The sequence below is a fragment of the Oryzias latipes genome, chromosome 8, assembly GCF_002234675.1.
Source record: "Oryzias latipes chromosome 8, ASM223467v1".
Lineage (NCBI taxonomy): Eukaryota > Metazoa > Chordata > Actinopteri > Beloniformes > Adrianichthyidae > Oryzias > Oryzias latipes.
Window position 1 is genome coordinate 20,803,270 of NC_019866.2, and position 20,448 is coordinate 20,823,717.

The 20,448-nt window shown below is 38.0% G+C and overlaps 1 protein-coding gene across 1 annotated transcript in view; it reads right to left on the minus strand.

Annotated features, from left to right (window-relative positions):
• Positions 1-20,448, minus strand: part of LOC101155518 (ubiquitin carboxyl-terminal hydrolase 43) — a 100,108-nt gene that overhangs the window by 36,249 nt on the left and 43,411 nt on the right. Inside the window, exons 3-4 of the mRNA XM_011478550.3 lie at positions 19,096-19,193; positions 7,958-8,050 (exon numbers count right to left, since the gene is read on the minus strand). Of these exons, the coding sequence (XP_011476852.1) occupies positions 7,958-8,050; positions 19,096-19,193 (191 nt within the window). The remainder of the gene's footprint in view (positions 1-7,957; positions 8,051-19,095; positions 19,194-20,448) is intronic.

Consider the following 20,448-nt stretch of genomic DNA (forward strand, 5'->3'; position numbering starts at 1 on the left):
ACTAAATGAACAATTTTACTTGTCATTTTACAGGACTACTTTTATCTTGACAGTTTCCCTCATCATTGTTTTAGAGTGAAATGTCGCTTTGTTTGGTCAAAAATGTACCTCTGATTTCTTTTTGTTTTTACTTTAAAGCTTTTTTTAACTGTAAAAATAACCTGAAATCAAAAAGTATTCGTGCTGGAAGTGGGATTTGGCCCAGTTCAGGCCTGCCAAGCCCTGCAAATGTCACTCTGATGATAAACAGTAAGAGTTTACAGCTAGACTCCTTATTCAGAAAAAAGCATGAAAAAACTCCATCTGTTCCGTCTCTCATTAGGTTTTTTTTTTCACTTTAAATGCAGGCAGAAAAAAGGAGAGGTATGATCTGGCATGATGTCCAAACGCAGCTTTTCCAGTTTCCTAAATGAGGAAGGATGTTGGCTGAACTTTAAGGAAATCTTGAAATGAGTAACAGCTTCGAAGGAAAGCGCATCAATGAGACTTAGAAAAAAAAACTTGGAAATGTTATCTTTAGATCAGAGTTTAGGTGCATTTAGAGGAAAAGAATTACTGCATTAATGGAAAATTAATGATGTTTTGCTTATTAGATAATCTGGTTAATAAAAACTGACGTCTAAAAAGCAGAACAATTTCAACTTTGAGATGTAAAGAAGGATTGATTATTAGTCACAAGTTCACACATGGTCTTTTTTAGAATAAACGACTTATAACAAATTTAGCCAATAACAATCAAGACATTCTACACAAACTTATTAGAAATTGCTGGGGGCCACATATAATTGTTTTTATGACAGGAGCTTGGAGTGGGCTGGTAGAAATTTGAATACAAGCCCGATGTGGTCCACGGGCCGGACTTTGGACATGGCTGGTTTAAGGGCAGTGGTTAGCGCTCTTGCCTCACAGCAAGAAGCCCCCCTGTTTCAAGTCCTGGCTGGGGGACTTGAAACAGAACACCAATGGGTGGGAGGGGGTATGGTGGCTTCCTCTCACCATCCAAAAACCATGCTTCATAGGTTAATTGTTACTTTAAATTGTCCCTAGGTGTGAATGTGAGTGTTCATGGGCGTTTGATTTGTGGCCCTGCGATAGATTGTTGACCTGTCCAGGATCTCTCCTGCCTTTGCCCACGAGTGGCCGGGATAGGCTCCAGCAGCCCGAAAAGGTGAACCCGAATGGGAAAAAATTGGTTAGACGATGAATGAATAAATAAAACAAAAAGGACTCATAAATTTACTAAAACCGTTTTTTGCAAGGCTTGAAATAAAGACGGTAAATGTAAATGTGTTTGTATTTATTTTTGTTTAGGTGTGAATCAAAAAATAAACTAGTGAAGGAGTTCATGACTGCATGAAATTGTCATTATTTTTGATTAAATGAATGGATATAGAATTTAAGTGTTTTTTTAAAGGGTATTTCCTAAAGTTTTAACAGAGTTTTGCACCTTTGTGCAGAAACATGTTCCAATGCTCATTACCGCCTAAAGAGCACAAGAAACTTGTCTTATTTTTTAAAAACTAGATATGAGATATATTTTCTTTTAACTTTATCACTTGTTTTCAAAGAGAAGTGGCTTTAGATCTTGCTATCAAATGTTTCCTCTGACAGCAGAGTAACAGTTTGTGCTTCTTCTCAAGTCAACATTCTTCTTTTGTTTTGCCAAAAGCACTTGAAGTCGCCCCCACACAGATATTTCAGACGACCCCTGGGTTGCCAGATAGGATGCCAACAATGAAAACAGGCTCACAGCTTTCAGAGAACTAGTGGAAGTCAAAGTCTCCGCTTGGTGCAAAAAGTAAAACATGTAAAAAGCTTCACAAGTGAAGAAAAGTGGTTAGATCGATGCTGAAGCAGCTGATTTTCTCTAGAGCAGCTTTATGTTCAAATATAAAAAAAACTGGTGGGGACCAACACCATTTTAGGCAATAACATGTTTTTTGTGGACCTGTCTGTTATTGATGCTTGTCTTGTGGCTTTATTTGTCCCCTGTGTTCAGCCGGGTCCAACGATTGTAAGAGATGGATGGCTCAGATCACCCTTTGGTTGGTTTTGAGTCACTGTTCTGTCATTTGGTTTAGCTCTCATGTGGTCACCATCTTGTACAAATATATCAAACTCTGACCTTTCTGAAAATGGTCAGATATTAGATTTAAAAAAAAGAAAAACTCGTCTGCAAGCCTTTATAAAATAAAACCAAAAAGAACATAACTAAAATACAAGAATTTTGACTCCACAGATAGAAAAGTGTTTACAAGCCAGGTGTGCTAATGGTGTTAGTGTTATCAAGTTGCATTGTTCAAAATTGGAGTTGATTTACATGTGTGAATAACACCTATTGGTAACCAGGTGTACTGCGTTTAATTGATTTTATTTTTCAAGAGCTTCATTTCGGAAATCAAAGGTTTGTTTTCTGGATTTTGTTGTTAATCAGGCGTGCATCTTGCTCACGATCCCACCTTGTTACACCTGGAACTTACCTTTCTACCGTTTGTTCTGCTTTTTCACTATTTGTCTGAATTTTGATGCCAGAGTTTTGATGTGTAACATTAAATTTTCTGAAAATTCAAATTTTAACTTTCTAAAATTCATTTTCATTTAGTCCTTGAGTTTATGCAACTATCTCCAAACACCTTGATAGATATTGTTGTTTAAGATCACACTAGTGAGAAATAAAATTCATTAAGTAGTTTTTGTACAGATACACTTTATGATAAAAGTAAATATATAATTAACACGTTTTTATTTTAAAGTTTTATTTACTGTTGCTGTTTGATTTGATTTGATTTATTCAGTCAAAGCAACAAAGAATTTACACGGATTTATCAAACTCATTACAGAGATGAAAAAAAGTCATATATTTAAAAAATAAATAAATAATATAAAAAGACACTTAAACCACATTTGCTTAATTAAATACAGTGATCATTAACTAAATTCAAGCAGAGCTTGATTTATTGCATGAAAGGGGGTGGGAAGAATCGATCTTATATAATCCCATCCCTTAGAGTTAATTCATTTTATGGTTTTACATAATTTTTGTAATCCAGTTCTGATCAGATAGATTTTTTTCAAGTTACAAAATCCAGGGCTTATTGATGATTGATTATCTTCAGAAAACATGAATTCATGATTTCAGTTAACTTTAACGGTCACCAGTAACGGTAACATTAAACTAGTTATTATTGCTGCACATTGCAGATCAAGTAAAGAAAATCAATAGATTATTAATTGTAACTAAAACATTTCCGTAATCATTATTGTACATTATACAATGTAATTCTCATTGGTTGTAATTAAAGAGGTTTGGTTATTTCACCACTATCAAGTTCACCCATGTATTTGGAATAATTCAAACACCTGTTGATCCTCAACTCACCTTATCTATATAACTTTCCCCATTTCTTTGTTGCAAGTATCTTGTTAAATTGAACACATTCAGTTCTCAAATAAATGTTGCTTTTCCTCCCATGTTATAAAGTCCAATTTTACACATATATTATAACCTAAAGTCTAGTTTAAAATACAACTATTTTGATTATTACTTACTTTGTTTATACATGAATATATTAAGAGCCCTTTTTTTATATAAAATAAAAGTGTTGATTTTTTGTGAGTATTCAGCAGCATTTTTTCAAATTCAAATTGATTCCATACCCCTACGCCTTCTCCATATCCCTACATTTATCCCTACAAGAGAACACCTATTCAAAAACAGTGTCCTAAAATTCAGACTTTACTACCAATCATTGGCGTCATCAATAGTCGCCTGTCATCTATGTTGGCGGATACCTGCCAGCGCTTTGAAAGTACTTATCGGTTTTATGACTTTAAAAAGTCATGCTAAAAAAACCCTCATGATTTAGGTGTAAACCTCTGTGCTTTAGAGCACACGCACGTGAAGAAAATAGTTTCCCTTAAGAAAACAAGTTCCGACACCAATAAAGCTCCAAATGCCCCTACAATTGGAACAATAGGGAGGAGCCAGAGAGGCAGGGAATGAATTCGGATTCGGCCAAGCAGGGGGGTGGTTCTCCAGGGCCGAAGGCGGATCTTCCTTCGGGGTTCACTTCCCTGTTCGGACCCTCAGATTCTCCAGAGTGGGTTAATAAAGAGTCAATAGCATTTAATCTGGGAGAAACCTTTTATTATTGTTATCCTTCCTCCATAAAACAACATGAATGCGCGCCCCCCACTGCCCCTCTCATTCCCTACCTTGCTGCATGCGCTCTCTCCTCTCTCTTACACACAAGTGTGCGGCCCCAGCACATCCACATCCCCATTCCACAACAGTGGGTACAGACGATCCTGGCTCTAATGCCTTCTTAAAATGAGAAAATATTCATTGTGCTGACTCCTTTGTGAAAATGAATGTAGTAATGCAATAGAGCTCCGCTGTTGACAACGCTGTTGTAGGGTTGTGCCGATGGACGATACCATCGTCCATCGTGATGGGTGACTGACATCCCGATGGAGAGACACCATCGTGATGCCACGCCCCCGCCACGCTGCGAGTCGACACCATAAGCCGCGGTTACATGTGAATAATATCTTGACCGGATCAATGGTCGGATTAGAATCCAAACGTGTACATGGTTCCAGAAAAATGTTTTCAGAATATAAAAAACGTTCACATGGCTCACACTTTTGGTCGGAATAAATCATTCGCACATGCGCAGTAGGGTTTGAAAAACCGGAAGCGGACATCAGTTCCGCCGAGCGGCTATTTTTTTCTCAAACTTTATTGAATGTAACAATTCAATACAAAACAATGTTGCCGAGCGGCTATATACATTGATATGTCAGCTCTGTAACAAGACGATCTTCTAAACGTGCTTTTAATAATGTTACGATTATTATGAAACGCCTGTTCGCTCATCGTTTTAATTTTAATCCGTGTGGTCATTGCTTTTTCTGTTGAAAAACGGAGCCGGAAAGAAGCCAGAATTAGCAGTATGCTAACACGGGCTAACAACATTAGCTTTGGGTGGTGCTGCAATCTGCATCTTGGCTGCATTTACACATGTGGGAATAACATCAGCCTTTATTTAGTCGGGACACGACTCGAAACACAAATCCACGTGATTGTTTGAACGATTTCTAAGGACTGAGCGGCCTTTCTGCTTTGAAGCTCACACCGCCCCAAAGCGCTGTGTGTGTGCTCACGACGATCCTCTGCTCAGACACACACTTTTAGACCCGGTTCTGAGTTCGGTAGCCCGTTCCCCTAGAGCTGCGGAACGGATCGCAGTTCTAAATCTCCCACATACCGCTCATGTAACAAAGCACCCCCCCCCCCCCTTCCCCTCAAACACAAAGCTGTAAGTCCGCGCTCCGCCGGTCCACTTGACTAGTTAAGTGCGGGAGCAAACCGTTTCTTTTCTAGTTTGTTACTTTTTTTGTTAAAGTTATTTCCCTCAGTACTGCGGATGAGTCATTAGTTGGGAAATAAAATAAATAAAGTAATAAAGTAAAATAACGAATAGCAATTATATAAGACCGAAATATTAAAAATAGCCCCCCCCCCCACGACGATATCATCATCCATCCCGATGGTTGACAGCAAACATCGTCAACGGCCAATTTAAGGGACATCGCCAAACCCTACGCTGTTGTTGACATCCATTGTTAATATTAGCTACTTCCGCAAACGAGTGACGTCGTTCACAGTTATACTATCCTGCGCATGAGGGTCACTTCTGGGTCATTTCATGGAGATCACAAAAATTTGCATTTAATTGGAAATGGGAACGGCCTTGCCAAAAAAAAAAAAAAATCGGAATAGAGCATTAAGCCCTGCAGCGTGTAGCCTTACTCTCTTTGCTTCACTTTATGGTTTACCAGCAGATGAACAGAGACCATGGCTCCCAGGGGGACCAGGGTTCACACGTTTGTCACTTCTGCAGATCATAAAAACTAACAAATCCAGATGTGAATCAAACCTGCTGGTGTGAAAGCACCCTTAAACTGACAATATAATTGTACATCAAACAGCTTTAACCTGAAAACGGAGGAGAACCACAGCTGTTAACTGTGTGGGTGAAGGAGGATCAGTGTAAAGGCCCGTACAAACCGGGACGAATTTCGCACGCAATATTCGCCGACGTTTAACGCCTCGTGACTAAACAAAGGGCACCAATGTGAGTGTGCACACCGACGCGAAAAAACGCCACGCGTAAAAGCGTCATTTTAAAAAAAACGCCTCGGGTTCGTTTTTTTGGTTTGACGTGCCGCGTCAAAAACTATACAGCCAATGAGAATGGCGCTTTTGCCCACGTGTCTGGAGCTTCTGAAGTTACAGTAAAACACAACTTGGGGGCGCTCAAACACAAAACTGTCTTGCTGAGCACACATACCAGCGAAGAAGATATACGGCAAGTAGCGTCAACACTGCTGCTAAGAAATAAGACAAAGAAGATGCACTCACTGACGGACATTCTAAAATATCCCAGAAAACGCTCATGATACATTTTCAGCTCTTGTACCAGTCGATAAAACTCCTTATGTTCTTCTCTTCTCGTAACTATGGGATGTACCCAAAATCGGCGTCTTTTCCGGCGTCTTTCATCATTCAACAGAACAATAATTTCTTCATCGCTGGAACTGGAGCTAGAGCTACCGGTGCTGGAAATATTCATGTTTTCTTTGTATGATTCTGACAAGTGCGTAAATACTTGCTCTCTTCTTCTGAGTGAAAAGCGACTTTAAGAAGCGTAAAGATGCGCAGCGCCACCTTGCGTACAGGGGGTATTTCTGTTTTACATTAAGCGCCATCTAATGTCAGGGAATGAAATTGCATGTACGCTCGGCTCATCGTCAGCGAAAATCACCTGGGTGTGAACACAAAAGACGTGTTGAAAAACGCTGGCGAATAACGGCTGGCGAATATTCGTCCCGGTGTGTGCGGGCCTTAAGGATAGTGCGTCGGTGTTTCTGCATTGATGTGTGTGTTTGTAACGGTGGGGTGAGAGGAGCTCATCTGCCTCATTACAGCTCACACTCGCTGTCTCAGCAGGAGCGCCGCTGCTCCTCCATTTAAACCTAACAGCTCAGCTCCACAGGACAGGACATCAGGACTTCAGCAAACACAGACTTCCCTAAACAAACTTGCATGAATATCTGAGGCAACAACTAAACTAACACCATAAACATTCAAGAATTTTAGGTTAAAAAATAATCAGAATATATGAGCTTTTGTCATACTGCTAAAACCAATATTGATCTATAAATGATTTAAGCTTTAAAAAAGAAGCTTTTGTTTTAGATTTGTACATGCATATAATTATGCAAAATTGGGCTTTAAAGAACAGGTTTTTAAATAGCTCATTTTGCTGTTGAGTAGAGATGTGTGGACTGATGTGTGCTAAATATGTTACTGTGGTGGGATATTCCTCATATAAGGAATAAAAAATAATTTCTTCAAGTTTTTTCCAGCAACTTTGGTTGCTTTCACAAAGATTTGTTCTGCCTTCAGAGATCAGTATGAGCACAGGGGTGAACAGAGGTCAGATTATGTACAAATTAAGAAAAATTAAACCATTACACGAGTACCTTTAGTGTTTCCCATGTTATGCTGCTTATTTAAGGAATTTTTTCCTTTCAATAAAATTGTTTTTGTTTTACTAAAATATGTTTGTATCTTTGTATTTTTTTGAGTTAATAGGTGAATAAAGTAATTTTATTACTTTATAGGCACTTTTTGCTTTTACTTCAATCAGAAATAAAAGAGTTGAAATTGAGTAAAGTGTCTAATAAAAACAAAAACTCACAAAATTGTTTCATGCAACTTACTAAAACAGTAAATATGAAAATGATTAAAAAGGGAATATTTTATTACTTCAAATATATGGATTTTGTGAAAAGCAAATAATAAAGAACAGTATAATTGGAAATATCAGAGAGTGTTTATAAATGTGAGTACTTTATGTCAAAGTGAATTATTTGAATATGGGCTCACCTGGTCTGGCGGAGAGGGATAGGTAGAGAGATGCAGAGGAATGGGTCAAAGGTGTTGCTCTGTTTCAGGCAGTGGGGGCAGGTCAGGGATGATCTGAGGAAACACAAGAAAACGGTCAAAACACGACAAATACACAAATAAATAGTCCAAAAAAGTCAAAGTCCTGCTAATTATGTCTGCCAGCAACACAGATGTTTTAATCTGGTTATCAAAGTGGACGACAAAGTGAGAATGAACACAGAGATCCTTCCAGCCTTCGGCCTTGATCTGATTGTGAGAGACGAAAGGATGAGTGATGCAACATGAGAGAACAAGAGAGGCCAGGGAAGGGGTGGTGGAATTAGCACGAGAAGCACCCCCTGGGGTAAATGCTGCTACAAAGGCAAACACACAGTGGAGGTTTCCATCTTGTTGCGTCACTCTCACTGAGTGAACCTTTCATGGTGACACTCTCGTTTTCCTTTTGCATGTGAGTAGAGACGAGCGCATGAGCCGCACAGCAGAGACGTTCCTGCTGCAACAGTTTCCCATCAGGAATAAACTGTCAAAACTCTCTAAAACTGGTTCCCATGAGCTCACCAAGAGAACAATAAGCAGGTAGATAATAATATTTATTCTATCTTGCTATATAGTAAAAAAAAAAATTTCTTGACTTTTTTTTCAAGTCAAGAAAATTTAAAAAAGCTCTTAATTTGTTTCAAGGAAGATAAAGTCAGTTAGATCTGGAATCAAGTAAAAACAACAACTAAAACAATATTTCCAAAGGCCCACTCTAATGAAAATATAGCTGAGATCTGGATCAAAACTGTACGGCTGGATAACTCCGATATTGATCGCCATTTTTGTTGTGTCACTGATATTAAGCTGGGGTTGTGAGGGGCCGTACGCTAGTGGGAGAATTTAAATGGAGAGCTCTCAGCAATGGGGGAGATGAAGGGGGGCGGGGTTACTCTGCACCATCTGCCACGCTCAGGTGAGTTTCTAATGAGCTTCTCTGCAGAAACTATGTCCAAGAAAACTACACTTGTTTTTTTTTAAGCTACAAACAACAATCATAATTAATAGACTTTTAGAATAGACCAATAGAAAACTGGAGTGGGACTTTGAAGTATTTTGCTTTATAAAAAACGCAACATACAAAAAGCATGCATGCAAATAAAAAATCACACAAACATCAAAGTATACTTTTCTTTTAATAATTTTTGTAGATAATCTAGATGATGGCTTTTTTAAGATTGGTTTTCAACAATAGTGTCCCCCTTGTTCGTCTCCCATTAAGTCCTCGTTGTGACAAACGACGACGGATGGTGGAATCTGACACTGATGTTCCTTGAGCTTGAAGTTCACCTTTAACCTCTTAAGGGGTTTTTCTGTGCTCTTTTGTTACCATTCATATTATCCATCTCCTTGATTTGTCGTCAATATTTCTTCTTGCTGCCTCGACCAGTCCCATGAATCTTACAATTTCTGAAGAATATGTGCAACTTATTCACAGGTACATCAAGCAGCTCGGAGAGGATCTAATAGTCTTTTCCTTTAACATGCTTGTCTATAATTTTCTCTTTCCTCTGGTACATGTTGATTGTGGTACATGTCACCAAACAGCACGGTGGCTACCTGTTGCCCTTTATATAGATAGGCCCACTGACTGATTACAAGATTGTAGACAACTATGATACTAATTAGTGAACATTAACATATCATTTGCTCACATTATTTTCAGTATTTTCTAGGGGTATCATTTCTGTCCAGGCCTGTTTCATGATTTTGCTTTTGTAAATAATTCTGTTGAAGCATGGTTGAAGAGCAATGTCTGACCTTCATTGGTTAAATTTCATAGAATTTTTATTTATTATTACTTTTTGTCGGATTCAAGTTATTTCTGTGACCATTGTGAGTTTTTCTTTCACTAAACAAAGGGTACCAACAAATTTTGTCAATGTGTGTACGCAAATCTCACGCAATTGTGCATACGCAACTTTGTGGCTTTCCACGACCGTTTTACGTATGTCCAACTGACTTTTCACGCATGTACCACCAATTTATAACTTTACTTTGGTACATCTCACGTTAACAATTAAGCAATTAACACACATCATTAAGGAATTGCAAATACACAGCGCAATAATCACGCACGGCTCATGTTCTACGTATGGTTTATTTGTACTTCATCTGTGGTTTTAACATGGTTAATTAGTGATTCATCTGTGAAAATTTCACATAAAGAACCAAAACTTTTCTCAATTTTTCCGAGTATATTCACGTATGACCAATTTTCATCCGTGCAATATGCGCTAAATGTACGTAGCGGCAGTGTGACATCGCCCTAACAACTGCACCACCGAGCAGGCTGCAAGTGAAGATGTTTAATTATTATTCAATACTCATTTTGTCAGATTTAAACTTCTAAAGTTTACATATGAACTAAACCAGGAAAACAACCTGCTTAAAAATGTGTTCACATTTAAAACACACAAAGCAACAACTACTGCAGTTTTCCACACAGGTGTGGAGCTGAGACATTTATATCTCTGTTAGGTAAAGGCGCATTAAATTCCCATTACTATCATCTTGTGATCTATCGTAAAGAGATTCCAGTGATGTTTTTGTTTTAGCTACAATCAAGAAACCTGTGTCTTCCCTGAACAGAGCAGCAGGAGTTCATTAGAAATTTGCCTCTGAGTTGTGGGCAGGACTGTTGGCACAGAGCAACTCTGCACCCCACCAAAAACAATTTCCTTCAGAGTGGGTCTTCAAATTCTTTTGAAAAATCACACCTTCAAAAATTATCAAATGGTAATGATTGCAAATTTGTAATCTGTACCATTTGATAGTTTAAAAACATTTTCATTTAAAGATTTTTTTTATTTTTTCAGTCTTATATAGTCTTGATTTTACAACAGTGTCAACTGCTTCTGGTTTTCACATTACTGAAAGACTTGGCTTCACTCTCAGGTTTAAACCAGGTTTAACAGTTCTATTAGAGCTAAAAATCGAGCTGAAAAGCTGAGGTTTAAGAGGCCAGCTCAGAAAGGTAGAACTCTGGAAACACGTGGAGCTGAGCTTGACATCTTGTGGTTTTTTTTTTTTTCCTGCAGGCCCGGCAGCCTGCTTGTTTTTAGTTTCTCTGCTCAAACACAGCTGACTTTAATGACTGTCATTACCCAGATGCTGGAGAGCTTAATGAAGAGCTGAATCAGGTGTGTTAGAGTGGGGTAACATGAACAGCGCGCAGGATGATAGACCCTGGGGACGGTGTAAGGGAAACTCTGATCTGAGTTAAGATTAGATTAGCTTCAGTGTGAGTGGAGCATGAAGGGCGCTGCAGCAGGAGCATCAGCACAGGTGTAAACACATTCCCAATCATTTGGTTTGTTCTGCCCAGAATGAAAGCCACAATGGATGTTTGCAGAAATAAATCAATAGTAACTGCAGAAAAGAGCTTATTGTACACTGGCAGCACAGGTGATATAAATCGAGATGGAATGATTGTGTTTTGATTTACAACTCAGGCTTTTAGAGCAAGTTGGTGCCGAGCTGCTTAAAAGAACAGAAATAAAGTCCAGCCCATGCAGGTTAATCAATGTGTGAGCTGCATGAAAAAAATCTAGATGTTGCCGTTTGCATCTTTTAATTGTTTTTGACCTTTCTCAGACGCACTTTTCCTGCACTGAACACCTAAAGTGTCGGTTTACTGACGTGCACATGCTCAGCTTTCGCTAGATCAGCAACCGCAGCCTCTGAAAAACTGCCCTCCTCCTGTTTGAACCACAAGTTCTGCACAGGATTAAAGAAAAGGCTAGAGAGTCCACAATGTTTCCTGCTAAAGTACGGTGAGCCTTTTTCTGTGCAAAATCAGTAGAAGTGTGTTTATCCATTTGCTTCGATCAGCAGATTTTGTTTCCATTAAAATTTGGCATCCTCCACCCCTCAGTGTTCCCCCTTTTTGTTAATTTTACCGTAAAGCAGATTGTTGTTTAAACTGGTGATTTTTAAAAATAATTTTATTTTTATTTTCTAACTAAAACCCAGTTTACAACTGATTTTCCCTATGAGGTTTCAGCTTTCTTCAATGTGCGACCAGTCTTAAATCAAAGCTATAAACTTACTTAACTTACCTGAACGTACTTTGGACAAGCATTCATTACTTGAGTTATTAGTTGTTGGGGCAATTTTACCCATAGGGAAAAAAAAGAACTTTTTAAAAGAGTCTCTCAAAAGCAACAAGTACTCAAGAAATGGAGCAAACCAATGCAGCTTGTGTTTACAATGTGTCACCGTCACAAAAGTGCAACCGGTTATTACATGAAACTCTGAAGTCTAAACTATGAACATTTTGAATTTTTTTTCTGCTACTGGGGTTGTAATTATTATTATTATTATTGTTATTATTATTATTACTATGCTGTTTAGTTTTTTTTCCTTTGATATTTTTTTGCTAGTTCTCTATGTGAAAGAAATCTACGTGTCTGGTCTAGATTCACAATTTCTGCATTTTTCCCCCCAGCAATTGTGAATTCTAGTTTTCTTATCACTTTTTTAAAAACTCCAAATTTTTGAGCAACCTCTTTTATTTATTTCCTTTCCCTTCATAGATTGCATAGTTCTTTAAACTTTGTACTAATGCCCTCTGACCTTTACACTTGGTGAATGTATAGGAAATAAGGCGAAGATGAAGTGCTCAAATGGGTTTTTTCCATGAGAGGGCACCTGACAAACTCATGGGGGAGCAGAGTTGAGGGGGGGGGGGGGGGGGGGGGGGGGGGGCTCTATTCAATAAAGCCCATCTGAAAAGGGCTCTTAGTGGATGTCTCCCTTTTGCAGAGTAGAATGGCTGCCCTACGGATGTCTTACTCTCACCAGGAAACAGCAAGAGTTGTGGCTCTCCATGCGTACAAATCACACTGAAACATAGATGTGCTGCTCTACAACACAACAGCAGAATAAAGCAAGGAAGAGGTAATGTTCTGTTAATTTTGTTCTTTTTTGCAGTTTTAAAACAAACTACTAACAGCAGGGCGGAAACTATGGCCATTCTGCTGGACAATGAAAGAAAATGGGTGTATAATTATGCAAACAAGAACATACTAATAACATTCATAATGAAAAGTTTTTCTTAAGGAATATAAGAAACCCCTGTGCGCTGGGGACAAGGCAGTAGTCTAACAATCCATGCCTGCAACCTTCAAGTTTTGACTTTTTGCTACATAGAAGTTTATAACCTTTATGAGCATTCAATGACACCTAATAATAATAATTATAATAATAAAAAAGAAACTACCTGTGACCCATTTACAGCACCAAAAGAACTGTCCCAGTCCCTACAAACACAATTCTCTTCCAAACTTCGACTTGTGTGATATTTGCAACAGTAGTTAAAAAAAAATTGTGTGGTCATGATTCAATTTTCAGCTGACATGAAAATAATTAATATTCATTATAAGGATAAATGAAAATCCTGTTGTAATTGCTGTTTTTTTTCTGGGATTCTATTGCTTTTTTAAACCACAGCCTTCTTTCTATGGATTTCCAATTTTTAGACAGAATTCTTCAAAATAAAAGTCCTGACCTGTCACAATGGGGTTTTGTGCATCTGTCTCGTTAGCAAGAGAGTTCAACTTTTAGAAGATGGTGGGCACGGGACAGCTGTAGCTTTCTGACCTACAGGGGGCGCTCAACTTATAGTGCAAAAACCATAGATTTCGTTATAACCTGAAAACCATGAAAGAAAAAGAAAATAATTTAAAAAACGACAAGTCTTTCTGAAAAAGCAGACAAGAAAACCCACCACATATTAAATGTCATCTTAGGTTTTGATAAACTCTTAATTTGAAGGGTCAGGACTAACTAACAGGGTTCTAACCTGCACTGACATTTGGAAAACAACTGTAAGTGGAGCCAGATTAGATTACTCCAGGCGTAGGTGAACCAAAAACACAAGTGTGTCCTGATCATAGGGAGAATTGCCCTAAAACCGAGTAAGTGTCATGAAATATAAAGTACAAACTTCAGGTCACTTGCAAACATCCAGTTGAGCAGTTCAGCTGCAATAAATACAGCTCAGTATGTATCATATGAAAGAGAACATCAAAAAACATGATACCAAAACACACATTTTAGGACAGTTAAAAAATGTTGCCAATTAAAAAACCATGACATGTGGTAAAAACATTCTGGAGCTCATGAACATTCATTGAAAAGAAAGATTCTGAATCATCAACATGGTGGGGAATCACTGTCAACAGAGTGGAAAACTTGCACATTTGTAGAAGGCATCATAGGTGAACGGCATGCAGGCTTTAAAGCAAGTGAAGAACTGCATCTATGGAAAAGCAGTGATCCCCAACCCCCCAGCCAAGGACCGCACCGGTCCAGACAGGTGGTACTGCATTACAAAAAAGAAAAAAAAACTACAGTTTTTCTGTTTCATTTAAAATCTGATTCTGAAGAAAGTTTTATTTTGAAAAACTACTAGATTCTGTTCACCACATCTGAATCTGTTCTTGATGCACGTCACCTCGTTCGGTCTTGTGTCCATTCCATAAAGATAAAATTCAACAGTTTGTTTTTACAGAAAAGAGCCAATGAGGAAACAGAAGAAGAGCCTTCAACTTCAAAATAAAAGAGAGCTGCATTTAATGGACAAAAACCAGGAGTTATTACTCCAAATATGGATCTATTGTGACAGCTGTTCCCGAACACCGTAATAATGATGCAGCTGTCTAATGTTACGAGGATGCGGCTACTAAAATTGTTCAAACATGTAACATTTATTTTTATACTTGGAAAATACCAGTTTTAGCGACCTCTTACAGGAAGAGGTGAAAATATGGTATGACTTTAAACCTGTCCCTGTCCTGTAAAAAGGTCAAAGTCCACTAAAATGATCTGAGAGGTGAACTGAAAACATTTTCCTGGTTCTCAGGCATAAATGAAGGAGGAGGAAATACTACATGTTGTGAAAGATCACCCTCTTTTTTTATTTTTTGGGATTTATTCAAATGTTAAAACATTTTCTGGCATATTGGAGATAAAACATGATTCTGCTGATATAATTAATTTTCTTTTAAAAAAGGAACAAAAATCTGACTTGGAATAAGTCAAAGTGAATTTTTTTTACAGCCTAGAATGAATTTATCTTTTTTAAGGGGGCATTAACTCACTTAATGTTATCAGGGTGAACATCCAGATTTGCCATGAAACCACTCAAATCCCTCGCTGCATGTCAAAATAAAACCAAACAGGAGCTCGCTTCAAGTGATCTGAGGAAGAGTGAAGGATCTGTCAGAGAAAGTGGCATCAGAGAAAGACGAGCTTCACTCCCCCCGAAACTGCACCACGTCTGTAATCTGAAACGCTCGGCTGCCCACCGCCGGCTTCCATACAGCCAAGGCTGCTCCCCACACATTTTCACTGCAGCGTTCACAAACTTTAGGGAGTCACTCACATGCTGAAAAATGTCAATCTCCTGCTAATCTGATTTTCTTGACCAGAGGGGGGAAAGAAGATGAGGATTATAAATCAGAGATGACAAAAAACAAACAAACACACAACACTGAATTTATCACAGCGAAATTAAATGAGAAAAAAATATGATCATGAGAATAAAACAGGGATTTCACTTGTTTTAACATGTTTAATAGCTGTGATGATTGCGTAGGGACAAACTCTGCTATTACAGGAATAATGCTCCGCTCTGTCAACTCTAGATGTTGGATCACATCAGAGGTTGCATTGTTGGACAGGCTTTTGTGGAACATCAAAGCCTTTCAGGGGAAAAGAAGGACAGGAGGAAGAGGAGTATTTGTTTGGAGCTAAGTTTCAGAGATCCTGTCATCCTCACACGTCAGCCTCGTAATGTTTGTTCTTTGGAATCTTTGCGTCACTCAAATAGGCCCATGCAGGGTAAAGTCCCCATCTCTGCCCTTTCAATCGGGGCAGATTTTGCCGCTCCTTCCTGAGCAGACACACCCGACGTGTCAGAGCTGAAAACACTGACAGCAAGCGTAGCAATTAAAAGACGCGCTCCGACAGATGTGCTACTGGTACTCACACAGAGCTGTCAGTTACTTGAGGAATTAGCAGATGGGATGAGGTACAGCCAAATAAGACGTTTACCGCTCAGGGTTGAGAGGATTTCTGAATCACTTTAGATCTTTCGGATGTAATAATCGGGCATTTGAGGAGCGCTTTATTAATTTAAATCCTGTCAGTGATGGGAGTTTTTGCAACAGGAAACGCAGGGAATGAAGACTTACATCATCCTTTTAAAGGTTCATAAGGGAGAAAAAAAAACTACAGCAGGGAAAACCACTGGCTGCAGAGGTGATGGGAAGGTTGTTCATCTAAATACAACTGGAAACATCAAAGCTGAGAATGATATTCAGCAATTTGAATATGAGAACTTTTGAAAGGGAAAGACTTGAGTTCTGGCCGCACAATTCTTTCAAGTGAGGAAAGAGGCACTCAACAAGAATGAAAAGAGTTCTTCTCCAGGAGTTTATTTTACTTTTATTCCTGCTGGGTATTAGAAATGTTGGGTTTCTTCCCCAAAAAAAACATCTTATGTGGTGGAACAAGACACCAGGGTGAAAAAACTGTTTTTTTTAAGCTTTAACTTTCCTTGAAATCAAATAGTGTGTGATGGATTTATTCTTCTGAGTGGCTCTTTCCTTCAAAATCATTGGCATGGTCCTGAATTTCAGTCATCAAAGGAGATTTCTGTGTTCTCTCCTCTGTGAGTCGCTTTCAGCTCTACATCTTTAGCTGGTAATGTTGAGCACGCACAGAACAGCGAACCACTTTGAGCCCACGTGAAAATATTCCTACATGGGTGTGGAAATCTCAGCAAAGCTCAAGATATGATTCCACATGTGGGACCTTCCCCTTAATGCCCAAAATATCAAGATAAAACAATTATGGAACAACTGATGAAATGCTTGACATAAGTGGGATACGAGACGAGAGGAGAAGCTCATGGTTTCCATCCCTTATTGTCGTCCACACTGGATCGAAAATGCACTGTTTTCATAATTGGGCTTTATATAAGCAACTTCCTAATATTTTTAAAAATGAAATAATTTTTTCTGCACCCATTTTGGCACAAGAGTGTTTAAAGTCTGTACATCACGTTTGACACACTGACAGCTTAAAGTCCCACTACAACCATCTTTTGATCTGTTGAGAAAGCCTTCCCAGTGGTGTTTTACTCATGATTATGCAGATTTAGGTAAAATCAAAAGACCTGCGGCATTTTTAAGACCGATTCTGCAGAAAGGCAGGAGTTCATTAGAAACTTGCCTCTGAGTTGTGTGTGTCTCTCTCCCTCTAGCTTACAGCCCCTCACAACCCTTACCTAACATTAGCGGAGCAACAAAAATGGTGAGCAATATTGGAGCTATTTGTATGTAAAAATTTACAAGCTTTATCAATCATTTTAAATAGATACACTTAAATGCTGTTTTTTTAATCATAAAATGCTACAAGAACATGTTAGAAAAACCAAAAATACAACATCCATTAAAGAGGGTCTTTAAATTAATTTGAACAGGTTTTTTATGCATTAATGCAAAAAGAGCGTGGGACTTGCGCCAAAACCAAAGGGCTACACTTTGTTGTTAAAGGGTTAAAGTGACACTCCACGGTCCCAGGGGTGTTTTTTCTTCTTTCACTAATTTATTCATTTTACTTTTGTTGCAGTTGTTGCTATTTTTCAATTTTCAATTGTTTTTGTTCCTGAACAGTTGTTTTTTTTGGTGTGTACTTTGTTACTTACTTATTTCTGTACTTAAAAAAAAAACGTTTTTACATGTTTTTTTTTTATAGTTGATCACATGTTTTGCAGTTGACCACATGTTTTTTACACTTTCACAGCTGTATTTATTTATTTAATATTTATATATTTATTTAATATGAATCTCGTTTTTGATAATAATTTTCATAATAATCTTTAATAATTTAATATGAATGTCATTTTCGATTTCCTTTTTTGATGTTATATTATAAAGATTATTTCTGAATGTCGTTTTTTGCTGCCACAGATAAATTAAATTTCCCCATTGTGGGATTAAGAAAGTCATCTATCTATCTATCTATCTATCTATCTATCTATCTATCTATCTATCTATCTATCTATCTATCTATCTATCTATCTATCTATCCTCCCTGAAGCTGGTTTTCCAATAAGTCATTAAAAGTGGCTTGTTATTACACAATTAAGTCTGTTCCAACATAAAATTAACATATTTAGATTTAATTTCCCCCTTTTTTCAATTTTATTTACTGTGCAGAGTAATTGTTTGGTTTGTTTATGAACTTCATAATGTTATCATCATAATGGAATTTTTGTCTCGTCTGACCCCCTTTGGTCAAGAAAATGTATTTTTAAATTGAAACAGCTCAATTGAGGGCATGGTCGTTTGATTGACAAGTAGCTGATAAATCGTCGGCTCCAGAACAGCCTTCCATGCTGTTTTAAAAACTGACAAGTCTTTTTGTTCCAAACATTTGCTTATTTTTTTTTGCAAAAGTACTGGTTCCCTGCTATCGAATCCTGGTTGTGACCTGGTGTGAAAGCAACAATATACGCAGTGGCATACTAGAAGGCCAAAATGCTTCTTTTGGTAGTAGATAGGATTTTTGCAGCTTTTGGCTTGGCATAATCTCTGTTTGATAGTATGAGTTGGAAATGTGCATGTGCAGTATCTATTTTATTTAAGCTTTTATAAAGAGGACGTGTAGATCATCTGACAGGATGACGGTTTAGCTGTGTTTTGAGTAAACACCACAAACAATTCAATGTGAGAAAATCCAATAACCTGTTATTACCACACTATCATGGACTGATAAAGAGAAAAATGAGACGTTTGTTTGAAAATTGAGAAAAAACGCTTGACAGATGGATTCCTGTATACAGAGGCCTACTCTTTGACAGTAAAAGACCAGAGGGAGATAGTGACATAGTATTAGAGATAGTGATTGTATTAGTGAATAATTCCTACTCCGGCACATGATCACATGGTAATAGCAGGCAGTGTTCTGTGTTGTCTGCAAGATTGAGGGACCTTGCTGTTTCTTTGTTGCTGCTGCAGATGTAATTTCAAGCAGATGTGAATGGAGTGTTTGTAGAGCAAACTCACTTATACTGGGCCTGGAAATGTTCCTGGACAAAGCTGTGCTGGACCCTGAGCTGCTGACACTGGTTCGGATCAGGGTCCTCATCAGCACCACCGGGACCCTGCAGGAAAGGAGGTCACCCGTGAACACAGAACTCACATTCTTCAAAGACACACCAATTAAGCAATATCACATTTTAAAAAGTGGCTTTCTCTGTCATACATGTTGTAGTAACTGTTTTATTTTGAAAACCCCTATAAAAAACAGCATGGAGAACTGACATTGCCTAAACCCCCCTGAGAGGCCCCATCTTTACTCGAATCTATTCCCCTCACAGCAAAGAGGAGGCTGACCTTGATTAAAGACAAATTAGAAATAAAGAGAAACTGAGTCTGAAAAGTGGAAGGCTTGCAAGGTCAAAAAACAAGTGTGGGACACTAAACACAGGGAGTTTCACACACTGCTGTGCGCAATAAATGACAACAGGATGAAAACCTGCTCCAGTAAAAAGAAAACACACACACACACAGACTCAGACTTTTTTCATAACATTTAGACCTTTCTACAAGTTTTACATTAAAAAAGATTTTGAATATTGACCAAGTCTGAAATAAAAGAAATTTGGAATATCTTATAATTCTTTTTATAAATGTTTTAATCGTACACTTAGATGGAAACACTATCTAAAATGTGCCTTTTATTTATTTCTGCAACGCAGTGAGGTAATTTTGCTGCCTAGAAAAGGTAGGGAGGGACTTTAAAGACTGTATTTTTCTCAACTGTGGGTTGTAACCACAGACATACAAACACTAGATGGATAACCTCTGACTTTAATCACTGAATTCTGCTGCAAAAATGAGCTTAAAATGGAAAAGGCACCATGACTGTTTTCACTGCACTGTCAGGTTCTGTTATAATCTATTTGTTTGGTTATTTTCATTTCTCTTAATATTTGTCTTTTTCTGTGGACTCTGCAGGCTGGCAGAAACAACGTCCTCAGAGCGAAAAAATGTTTTTTCGATAAATGCGAGTTTCTTTCCGAAATTGTCAGGATATGAGGTAAGGAATTTGTCAAAAAGAAACATGTTCATTAAGACAACTTTGCAGCAAAAATATGAATACAATATTTACTTTAACATTCAACATGTCTGTTGTGAACAATTTGTCTTTGTTTTGAATATGACTGTTGCTTGGCTTGAATATGAATTTCCCCTGTTAACTGTCTAAAATAACTCCACAGGGTCACAGACACATACATCCAGTTTCAAAACATCGATTGGTCAAATTTGCCTAAGCGTGTTGAAGTTAATTTGTTAAACTAAAACAAAATAGAGCTTTTTAGAATGTTATTGACCCCAAAACCGGGCAATTATTGT